Source organism: Symphalangus syndactylus, chromosome 7 (genome assembly GCF_028878055.3).
Source record: "Symphalangus syndactylus isolate Jambi chromosome 7, NHGRI_mSymSyn1-v2.1_pri, whole genome shotgun sequence".
NCBI classification, from domain to species: Eukaryota; Metazoa; Chordata; class Mammalia; order Primates; family Hylobatidae; genus Symphalangus; species Symphalangus syndactylus.
This window is the reverse complement of record NC_072429.2, coordinates 67,009,352-67,021,746: the sequence shown is the minus strand read 5'-3', so window position 1 is coordinate 67,021,746 and position 12,395 is coordinate 67,009,352. Positions and strand designations below refer to the sequence as shown.

General features: G+C 33.5%; 1 protein-coding gene across 7 annotated transcripts in view; it reads left to right on the top strand.

Annotated features, from left to right (window-relative positions):
• Window positions 1-12,395, top strand: part of SNTG1 (syntrophin gamma 1) — an 870,442-nt gene that overhangs the window by 613,113 nt on the left and 244,934 nt on the right. For all 7 annotated transcript variants that reach the window (XM_055286457.2, XM_063643316.1, XM_063643313.1 and 4 more), the window contains 2 exons: window positions 3,579-3,661; window positions 10,065-10,195. In XM_055286457.2, the coding sequence (XP_055142432.1) occupies window positions 3,579-3,661; window positions 10,065-10,195 (214 nt within the window). The remainder of the gene's footprint in view (window positions 1-3,578; window positions 3,662-10,064; window positions 10,196-12,395) is intronic.

The window sequence follows — 12,395 nt, the reverse complement described above, 5'->3', positions numbered from 1 at the left end:
TATATATTTTTTTTGAGATGGAGTCTCGCCCTGTTGCCAGGCTCATTGCAACCTCTGTCTCCTGGGTTCAAGCGGCTCTCCTGCTCAGCCACCCAAGTAGCTGGGACTACAGGCACTTGCCACCACACCCAGCTAATTTTTATCTTTTTAGTAGAGACTGGGTTTCACCTTGTTGGCCAGGATGGTCTCGATCTCCTGTCCTTGTGATCAGCCTGCCTCATCCTCCCAAAGTGCTAGGATTACATGCATGAGGCACCGCGCCCATCTCAAAGTCAGCATGTTATTAAACAACTCCCACTGTGTTCCCCAGAAAGGTATGCAAGCACTGGTTGCCCTACATTCTTTCCAATATTTGATGCTTAAATATTTCTTCCAGCCATTCTATTGAGTGCGTGGTGAAATCTTATTGTAGTTTTAATTTGCATTAATTAATAATAATAATTATCTCCATATTGTGTGATTATTGGCCATGTGCATATCCTCTTTTGGAAAGCTTCTGTTCAAGACTTTTCCCCATTTTTCTGTTGGTATGTTCTTTTTATTACTATAGTGCATGAGTTTTTAAAAATATTATCTATATAAGCCTTTTGCCAGTGATATAAATTACAAAGATTTTCTCTTAGTCTTTGTATATCTACATTTTTCACTTGAGGTTGTCTTTGTTGGCCGAAGCTTTATTTCCTTTTATTGTTTTTGTATCCTCTCTAAGACATACTTGCCTACCCCAAGGTTGCAAAGATATTTTTTCTTATTTTCCTCTAGAGGCTTGTTGCTTTAGCTTTTATGTTTACATTTGTAATATAGCTTATATTTTTGTGCATCTTAGATAAGAATCAATTATGTGTGTGTGTATTTGATATATGTATATATATGATTATTATTTGATCATACATGTTTGGATTTATTTTGGGATACTTTGTTATTTCCACTAATTTACATGTCTATTTTTCTTAAATGAAAATCATATTATTTATTATTGTAACATATCCTAAAGTGACCTAGAATAGGTTCTTCAACTTTGCAATTTGTAAAGATCGTTTGGCTGTTCTACATCTATTGTATTGCTGCATATATTTTAGAAATTGCATGCCAATTTGTATAAAAAGCATATTGGAATTTTGAATGGAACTAAATTAAATTTATAAACAATTTGGAGATTAACCTCTTAATAACTTTAAGTCTTAGTCAATGAACATGATATACCTTTTCATTTATGTTTTCTTCTCAGCAATATATTAGTCTTTTTAATTTGGAATTATTGCATATCTTTCATTAAATTTATTTATATGCATTTTATGTTTTCATTTTATTGTAAATAATATTTTAAAACTTCATTGTCCAGTTGTTTATTGCCAGCACATAAAATATAATTTAATTTTATATATTAACATATTGCATCATAGCATAATTTTATTATTAATTCTAGAAAGACTTTTCTGCATTCTTAACGTTTTTCTATATATACAATTGTGTTATCTGCAAATAAGGTTTTGCTTCTTCCTTTCCAATCTACATTTCTTTAATTCTTTTGACTATCCCTTTGCAATAGCTAAGACTTCCATTTTATTTTTAACCCCATGTTAAGAGAAGACATCCCTTTATTTCTCTTGATACTAGCGGGGAATAATCCAGGTTATTTTTGTCATTAATTAGGGTATTGGATATAGGTTTTTAAAGATGTTCTTTATCAGATAGAGGAGCACATCTATTCCTAGAACGCTAAAGTTTTTAATTTGCTTTTTGTAAAAAACAAAAATTGATGGTGAATTGTCTCAAATATTTTTCTACATACATTGAAACATTATGTATATGCTTTCGTTCTTTAGCCTTTTGATATGGTAAATGTTTAAAATGGATTTTGAATGTAAAACCAAGCTTGCATTTCTAGAATAAATACCACTTACTTGGTCATGATGTGATATATTTTTCATATATTACTAGGTTTGGTTTGCTAATACATTGTTTACGTTTTTTTTTTGCATATGTCCATGAGAGTTGATAGTCTCTTTCTTCTTTTGTAAATTTTGGTTAGATTTTTTTTTAAAATGTATTTGTTCACTTCAACTAAGTTGTCAATTTCTTTCATGAAGTTATTTATCATGACCTCTCATTATTCCTTTTAACATCTGTTAGCTCTCAGTAATGACCCCTCCTTCATTCATGATATTGATAACTTGTATTTCTGTCTCTTTTTTCTAAATTTTTTTTTTTGCTATGGGTTTATCTAATTTATTAGTTTTCCCAAAGGTCTGATATTTGCCTTAATTAATTTTCTTTATTATTTTCTCTTTTCTATTTAATTTTTCCCAGTTTTATTTTTATTTTTTATTTATTTTGTTTGTTTTGCTTTGGTTCAATTTGCTCCTCCATTAAGTTCTTAAGATCATTAAGTATATACCTACCTTCTTTTGGTGTATGTATTTAAACATTTAAATTTCACTCAAATGACTGTTTAAGATTCATTCATAGTTTGATATGTTGTATTTTTATTTTGTTCGGTTCAAAATGTATATGCTTTAAAATAATATGTATATACATTTGCTTTAAAGTAATGCGTATATACATTAAAATGTTGTAGAAGATATAAATGCAAATAAACTTCACAAGAAAAATAACTAAAACATAGTGTGATATTCTTAACAGTTTAAAGATTAGAAAAATTATGTCCAGATCAGTATAGCGAGAAAGCCTATGTTTCCCTTCTTAGTTCCAGGAAAATTACAGAATGTGAGAGTAATAAAAGAGAAGAACAATATCTTTTTTTTTAGCACATGGACTATTATGTAAGTAGTGTTCCCTATGACCTATGATGTTTGAAATCAAGTATAATATTTCAAATATTAATTGAGAGTCAATTATATTTGTGGGTAGTATTTATAAACATTAGTAACTTTTAAAAATATCTTTAGAAAAATCAAGTAATCAGAAGTCAGGAACTGTGTATACTAATTGTGACTCTAATACTTACTAAACTGGGAAATCTTAGAAAATGACAAATCTTTAAGGCATCATCTTTAAAAAATAGATATTAGCAGGCATCTCATTAAAATCTAATATGAAGTTTTTTTCATTGCAATTATACAAAATTTGATAATTTTAATGGATACTTGAATACAAACTAAGTACCTATAAAAACAGAGAACATGCAAACATTTTTGCATCATGGAAAATTATAGTTTCTAAGGGTAGGATTTACCACTTGGTTGAAATATGACATTAAATAGAACTTTGTAGACAACAAAAATCTTGCATTATTTTAAGTATGGTTTCTAAAAGCAGGCCACTTTAGATAATTAAACAAAATAATACTTTTTATAAGCCTGTACATTTTCCTTAATAAAGTCTTAATGTTTCTGAAATCAAAGACAAATTTTTGTGAGTCTCTTTTAGTGCCCAGATACCTGTAGTCACTTGGCGTACTTGCAAAACTCTGGCTTTAGTATAACTGAAATAAAATTGTATTGTAATATCTGATTTACTTGATATTATTGAGTATCCTTGAAAGTGTAATGGAATGCATCAGTTTAGAAGGGTATGGCATTCTCACCAGTGGAATGTTATGATTTTGTCTCCTGCAGGTGCTCCAAGTGACCAGAGCAGTGGCACCTCCTCTCCTCTCTGTGACAGTGGCTTACATCTCAACTACCACCCCAACAATACAGTAAGATGACCCAGGCATAGCTCAGATTAATAAGGAGATAACACATAGAGTTTGTAAAAACTGCTAGTGAATCTGATTTATCTGATAGATAGGAAATCCCTGGTTGCATAATCATTTAAGTATTATGATAAACAAGAAATGGAAAATAAATAGGTCAGGTTTCTTATGCCACTTTTTTCCCCTCTCAAGTCTGTATGGATTAAGTTCTTTTGAAGCAATAGATACTATTAACTTGGGGATGTCACTGGGGATGTATAATATACAATCATTTTAGAACATTGCACATTATATGTGATTTCAGGTTCAAAACCCTTTGACATTAGTTTTCTCACTTTTTTCTTTTGAAATTACTTAACTAAAAGTAACTATTTAATTTGCCATTTGTTAGGATTATTTTAGCCAACTTTATTCACAGTAAGCAATTACTACAAAGTGAGAAAATCCGATTCACACATTATTTTAACATGTAATGAACGTTTAACTATACATGTATTTAGTAAAAGTTAAAATTAAACTTTGTTTTATAGATATTTAATAAAATTTTAATCTTTGTTTTCTATTTGCATTTTGAGTACATCGATTTTAATATCTTAAAAATGTTTTTGAAGTTCCTTGCATTTCATCCTACAAAACACTCACACATTCTTAAAGAAATAATTTTCTCTGGTTATAAGCAGATCTAACAATCATCTTTCATGCTTACAAACATGAAGAGAAGCAGAGCTGACCTTAAGCAGAATTTTATTGTTCTGTTCCACATATTATGGTACATACGTCATATAGCTTCTTCTACCGACTGGTACGATTCATCCTGCAATTTGAAATTTTTGTCAAAATAGTGGCATTTTACTTCAAGGCAATCTTTTTGAACATCTTCAGTCCTGAATGGCTTTCACGGTACCTGATTTCCCCAGTATCACTCCTCAGCTGAGTACCTTAGGCCCTCAAGTTGTTGACTTTTTTCCTTTGTAAAAAGAAATTTGCCAACGCCAAAGGTTCTCTGTACAAATGTAGGGATATTTTCTAAAACCAACCTCAGCTGGATATATTTCATGTGGCCATCTTTGAAACTTTTTTTTTTTTTTGCGAGAGAAATAGTTGCCACACAATAAGTGGCATTCAAAACCACAATACAGCACGTTGGAGTGACTTAAAATTTATGAGGAAATATACAGGTTTCCTAATGAAAAACTTAGATATACAACGAAATTTTTTACGTCTTTATTTTGTAATTGCTTTGCTCACCTTCTTCCCTCCCGATCCAGATGCCTTCGATAATTTCGATGCACTTCTGTTTTCCTGCCCTCAGTAGCTGGAGGTGTTGGCTGTGCCCATTCACAGCTTATCTTTCTTGTCTGGATCCCCTTTGCCTGGAATTCAGAGCTCACAAGGCTGTTTGGCACCACATGCCCTGCTTCCATCAGTCCTCAGAGGTTGTTCCTGAGAGTGCCCCCTCCACATGTCCCTCACACAAGAATCTCCATCTCAACTCTGCTCCTAAGACAGACACAAGAGCAACTTACTTCAGAGTGGGAGAAAGCTGTTTGGAACTGTTTTGTTTTAGGTCTTGCCTCATACCCTTGAACTCCTGTATAATAAGCAGAAGCAGAGGAGTCAGAGTGGCAGGTCTAAGGGTAGAAATCATTCTGGTTTGTTTTTAATCCATTCCATTGACATACAGAAAAACATACATAGAATAATGTCCTGCCTTATAAAACTGTAATTACAGTAAGAAAATCACTCCAATTCTATAACATGACTGATCCCAAATAAATTCAATTTTATAAAATTAAAAATAAAGCAACTGTTATAAATTCTTCTTACTGGAGCTATGTCTTCCCATTTCCAGAGGCACATTTTATTTTCCTTTTAGCATTAGGATTGAACATTCTTTTGACATTGCTGAGGATATTTCAGTGTAAGGAAATTGAAAGTATTTATCATGATGCTATAGAGAATAATAATAAAACCATATGAAAACAAAATAAAATATATTCAAAATAAAGACAAAAATCTCAATGCATATCAATTAAATGCATTTTTGTTGAGAACTTACTCTGTGGATATAACCCTCTAGCTATTTTACTTTGGGAGCAGTTAATTATGATTTTAACACAAAAGAATTAAGATCCAGATCTATAGACAAAAGCATAAAATTAACTATAACATAAGCAGGAAAAGAGAAGAATGAGTAGCAGCATTCTAATAACCGAGGTAAAGAGTTGTAGAGACTTTGACCATCTGACTAAAAATGTAACGTAAGTTGAGAGACTACAAACCAAGTGTGTGCTTTGTTGCCGGCATGGGAGCACTAACCTGCAATGGTAATTGGACCGTGCAGGCTTGCACAGCCAGGGCTAGCACGTGCTGTTCCTTCTGTATCTTGAATAAGCTCTGATGGAGGAATGGCGAGTGGAGAACATCTCTACTCAGAGACGTACAAAATTAGGAGAGGTCAAAGACATGAAATAACAACAGACAGTGGGCACTCGGAAGGAGGAGTGCATTGTGAGGCAAATTTTCTTCCCACAGAATACATGTATATTATAGACAGTCTACTTAAAAGAAACATTTGATTTTCTGATGTGTCTTAATTCTCAGTTCTATCCTAGGCTCACAAACTGCCTTTTCAATGTCTATACCTTGATCTGAAGCCAATTTTGAGTAGGTGTTATTCTGGTTTTCTAACATGTCCTTACTGTATTTTAAGGCAGCATTTTAAGTCTCAGGGGAAATAAAGGCTTACAATATATTAGCATCATTCCACCATCCTACATAAAAATATAATCTATTCCTTCTAAGGATGCGCGACATCACTAATTTTAAGGTATACGAAAGTCACTTGTTTTGCCAACCAAGACCTTGGCTCCTAAGCCCCAGCCCAGATTCACTGAATTTCTTCTCGCTAGAGATGGAGTAGAAGGATTTGTTCTGTGCTTACCAGAAGACTCTGACTCAGATAATCAGCCAACCAGACTGAGAAACATTTTTCTTAACTGTACACCTTTAATTAATACGTCCTATGCCGCCAAATCCTTAATACAATCTCGGTTAGCAGTTTGCCCTGTGTGCAGTTCTGTTTTGGTAAGATAGTTGTCCTTGAGGATATTGTGTGGCATGTGTAAAATTTTGGGAAAAGAGCAAAGAGACATAAATGCTGCTTTTTCCAGTCACATTATTAATATTTTAGGAAACAACATTCTTGACATTGTAGAGTAGAGCTATTGAAAAATAGTCATGGTTCTCAAAAGCACAAAAGTGATTGTATTTTTAGACTATCTTTTATGCAAAAATAAATCTGACTACTATTCCAAAAATGATTAGAAAGTAAATTTATATTCTATTTACATAAATAAAATAAGTAAGGATAAAAATTCTTTAAAGGATAGCTTGTGTTCCACTGTAAATAACAGGTCTATAATATGAAATACATCAACTCTGTTTAGTCAAATAACTGAAGTGGGACTTATTACGTATTTCTTATAAAGAAGAAACGTAAGAAAGTGACATATTTATACCTTTGGTACATAAAGGCATCAAATCAAGATGCCACAAGAAAGAATATCAAAGGCCACATATATTTCCATACTTGCCAATCTATGAAGTGTATTGATATGGTTTGTAAAACCTACCGTACTCATGTATTGGTGATTAGTCAGTCCTCAACATCTCATTACCCATATCTTTAACAATCTTTGACATTTTCTATCCCATTTATTGAAGAAACACAAAATTTGAGAGAAATTATTATTGTATTCTATGAAAGATGAGAAAGCATCTTTAAATAATATATCTGAAGTTATGTAACCAAAATGTGAAATAATCAAGTAAAAAAATCCAAATTATTTTTCCATTGTTTCACCGCTGATTATCAGTGTTGAATGTTAAATGTGCTGCAGTAGATCTGTTGGCTCTGCTATCAAAGAGGTGTTAGTCTGAGTGAGTCCTGCAGGTGCCCTTTGCTGGCTGGGTGACTTGGGTAAATTGTTTACTGTAGAACTTAGGAATGCATGTGTGCACTGGGGTTCTGGGAAGGAGTTTCAGTCATTGCCAACAAGGACCTTGCTTTGTGCAGCTGGGTGGGTCCTGGGTCACTTGCAATCCCTGTGGACATCTCTGGCCTGGTCACAGAAACCTTCTTTGTGTACCCAAGCCTGCCACACAGTATTATTGCTTCTTCATGTTCTCTCATGAAGAAAAGTTGGGAAGTAATAATAAAATACTTCTTAAAAAAAAACATTCTTTTCTCACGCCTGCAATCCCAGTACTTTGGGAGGCCAAGGCAGGTGGATCACCTGAGGTCACGAGTTCAAGACCAGCCTGGCCAACATGGTGAAACCCCATCTCTCCTAAAAATACAAAAAATAGCCAGGCCTGGTGGTGGGCGCCTGTAATTTCGGCTACTTGGGAGGCTGAGGCAGGAGGATCACTTGACCCTGGGGGCGGAGGTTGCGGTAAGCTAAGATCACGCCATGCACTTCTAAGTGACAGAGTGAGACCCTGTCTCAAAAACTAAAAATGAAAAAACCTTCTGTTTTTCCTTTCAAATATGAACATAGTAATAGCTTTGTTTTTCAAAGATGTTGCAAGTGGTATAAGTCAAGCACTTAGTACAAGTAGGTATTATTCAAACTACTATTAAATAGTAACAGTAATATTCCTAAGAATGCCCTCCCTAAAAGTTCCATGTTTAGAAATAATTTTGCCCATTATTTAAGCTTGTTATTATTTCTTGAGAATATAATATTTGACACATTTTACTTACAGCTACCAAGCCAGGCATCTAAGTAGTTTGTTTTACTAAATGTTAAATTACCATTAGCCTTTTAGATATATTGAAAATAGTATGGAGCTATTTAGCTGGCCTATATTATAAGAAATTTTTTATTTGTTGCTGTAATCTTACCAGTTGTTACCATTATTATCCCCACTTTGAAGATAAACATAGTAAGACAGAGACTACAAAACTTGCCCCCAGGTGATGGATAGTCAGTTGGGAAACTGATATTCAAATCTAAGTGGTCTGATTCTGACTTGCAGCTTAAGCCCTCGCCACCTTGTACTATCGTCCAGCTGATCCCATGTCATATGCTGACCACCTATAACAGCTGACATGAAGATCTGACCTCACATCACATGCTGATCATCCATAACATCTGACATGAGGCCAGGAGGAAGAGTAATATGAAACCTAGGTTTGTGCCTTTGCAGTCACCAGAAAGGCATTAAAAGCAACTGACTAGCATTGAAGGAGAGGTGACTTGGAAGCTGAGGTGCTCATTGAGTCACCAGTAGGGACCCCTCACAAGTCAGTCTACCCTTCCAGGTATTCTAAACTGCTCCACTGACTTAGTACATTTTTATTTGCTCAGTCTGCAACAATTAACGTAAAAATGCCAGGCAACATACAACCTTAAGTAAAAGTAGTATTGTTTTTCACTGGAAGCATTGTTAAAAAATTTAATGCCTGAGAGTAATGCTTAATAATATTTAGACTTCACAGAGTTTCAACATCTAGACTAAAATAGAATCTTATTCCAACACTATCACTCAAAAATTAGTGAATAACGAGAAGTCAATGTTACCAGTTTACTGGTCAAATTGAGCTTACAACCCATGCCAATTTAAATATTAGTATGATTTGATGTGCTGGTGTGATGAAGAAATTTTAACATTAAAGCTGAAATAATGAAGGAAACATGAATCAAGTGGAAAAGCCCAAATTTTGTCAAATGTAAGTCTCCTCTATATATAAAGGAAGAAAAAAGCTCTAACAAAACTTAAGATATGTGTAATTTTAAGCCAGCAGTAGTTGCCTTGATATGCAATTAAAACCATGTAAGAAAGTATAAACTCTTTATGAACATGAAGTTAGAAAAAGGAGCACAGATTTCCTTGAGCAGTGTTTTGAAAATTGTTTTATAGGAATGTTTATTCTATTCAAAAATATTTGCAAAATAAGCTGATAAATTAAAAACACTTAGGATTGTGCTTGACACTCATAAAATACTCTAATTGAATGAACTACAGCTGATTTTTATTTTTTCACTTATTTGTTAATTATAGTTACAGTTTTTTCCCCCTTTTTCCTTTCTTGAATAAATTGTGTTCTGTCACATTCTTATCTTTTCCTTCCATCTCCCCTCCTCATTTTAAAATATGTTTTCACTAGCATTCTTAGTCTCAATGATTCCTTTCTTAATTTCTTATAGCATTTTATTAATAAATAAGTTAACCAATACAACTTTAGTGCCCATAATTTGGACTTCTTCTCATGGTATTCCATAAAAGTCTTTTGATCATTTAGGGGAAAAATAATATCCCCCAGATGAAAGAGGTTTGAGACACAGAAACTCAAAGCACAGAAGAAAAAAATTACGTTGAACATTTGTCTTCCTTTCAGGACACATTATCGTGCTCGTCGTGGCCGACATCTCCAGGTTTGAGGTGGGAGAAGCGATGGTGCGACCTCAGACTGATCCCTCTACTTCATTCGCGCTTCTCTCAGTATGTGCCCGGCACAGATTTGAGTCGGTGAGTCCGTGTTTAGGAGTTATGATTGGTTTGTTTATTAAAAAAGAGACCTTTCAGAAAACCTTTTAACATATCACAATATGGCTTAAGATTTTAGTATGTTTTTGATAGTAGAAAGAAGAGCTTCAAAATAATAATCTAACAAAGTTAAACGCTTATTATTCTGATGACAAAACCACAAGTTAAAGCCCTGACTCTGCTATTAACTCATTGAAATGGATTCAATGGACTTAATAGATAGTTTTATTAAGTTTTTATATTCCCTCTTGTGTTAATTGTTTACTTCTCAGGAATATTGCATAGTTTATTTATTTATTTGTTTGTTTGTTCATTTATTTTGAGGCAAGGTCTAGCTCTGTTGCCCAAGCTGGAATGCAGAGGGGCGATCTTGGCTCACTGCAACCTCCACTTCCTGAGTTCAAGTGATCCTCCCACCTCAGCCTCCCAAGTAGCTGGGACCGCAGGCACATGCCACCATGCCCAGCTAATTTTTTGTTTTGTTTTGTTTTGTTTTTGTAGACATGGGATTTTGCCATGTTCCCCAGGTCAGTGTTGAACTCCTGGCCTCAAGAGATCTGCTTGCCTCAGCCTCCCAAATTCCTGGGATTATAAGCATAAACCACATGCCCAGCGGCATAGTTGGTCTAAATTATAAGATGTATTTTCTGCTTTTAATATTCTTATATAATTATCTATTTTAGTAAATGTAAGATAAGTAGTGTCATCCTTTTCATTCTTGAAACTTTTTTTCTCTTTTTATCTTGGTCAGTTTTGCTAAGGAGTTGTACATTTTGTTAATTTTTTAAAAATGATTAATTTGGGACTTCCTTGAATCTCTTAACTTATATGTATACTTTAGGAGTCTCTGCTTTTTCACTGATTGTTTCCATTTCTTAAGTTTTTCAGCTTGAAATTTTGTTCTCATAGCTTTTTGAGAGATATACGTTCCAGGGGTTGGGAAATTTTTCTGTAAAGAGCTGTATAGTAAATATTTTATGCTTTGCAGGCCTTAATGTCTCTGTCACAAAGTACTCAACTCTGCTCTTCTGGCACAAAAATAGCCATATACAACATACAAATAAATGAGCACACCTTTGTTCCAATAAAACTTTTTTACAAAAACAGGTGGCAGGCTAGAATTGTCCCATAGGCTGTAGTTTGCCAGTCCATTTTGATAATTAATTTTAAGACTTTTATTTCCCAATATATGTAGTCAGATCTTCACATTTCCAGCAAATACTGTTTTAGTTACTCCTGCAAGTTTAGCATTACCTTTTGATTTATTTATAGTATTTTTGAGTATATCACTTTGCATAGTTTTCTGACTGGCTGCTAGAGGTATTATAATATGTGTAGGTAATATATCACAGTCTACTGGTAACGTTTTACCACTTCGAATGAAGTATAGAAATGTTGCTTCCATTAAGATTCCTTTATCTTTCCTGTTTGTAAAGACATTACCTTAACTTCCTATATATACATCAAACACTAAATCGGGTGGTATTATGAGTTTTGCTTCAACCATCAAATAAGATTTTAAAAACTCATGGAAAGGATAATCCATTTTACTTAACCCAAAGTATACCCGTCAATGATCTTTCTGAATTTCAAAGCTTCTTTTATCGCTTCCTTTCTGCTTAATTTTTTTAGACATTCTTTAAAGGTAGATTTGCCAGCATCTAATTCCCTTAGTTTTCATTTATCTGAGAGGATACAGACTTTGGAGTTGACAGTTCTTTTCTTTCAGTACCTAAAATATGTTAGGCATTAATGTCTACTGTCATTCAAATCAGTGTCCCCTGTAAGTAATATGTTCTTTCCCTCTGTCTGCTTTCAATACTTTTTTCTTTTCTTTTTTTTTTAGTTTCAGAAGACTAATTATGATGTATGTTGGCACATATTTCTTTAAGTTTCTCCTAAATGGGCTTTATTCTGCTTCTTAAAACTGTATGATTATGACTTTCACCAAATTAGGAAAGTTTTTGACCTTTATTCCTTCAAACACTTGATTAGTCCCACTTTCCATTCTCTCCCTCTAGATCTCTGTTGATGCAAATATTAACCCTTTTATTATTGTCCTGCATGTCACTGAGAAACTTTTAAAAAATCTGTTTTCTTTCTGTTAAACAGATTAGGAAAAGTTTATTGATCTGTATTTATGTTTTCAAATTTTATTTTCTGTCATTTAACTCTGCTCTTC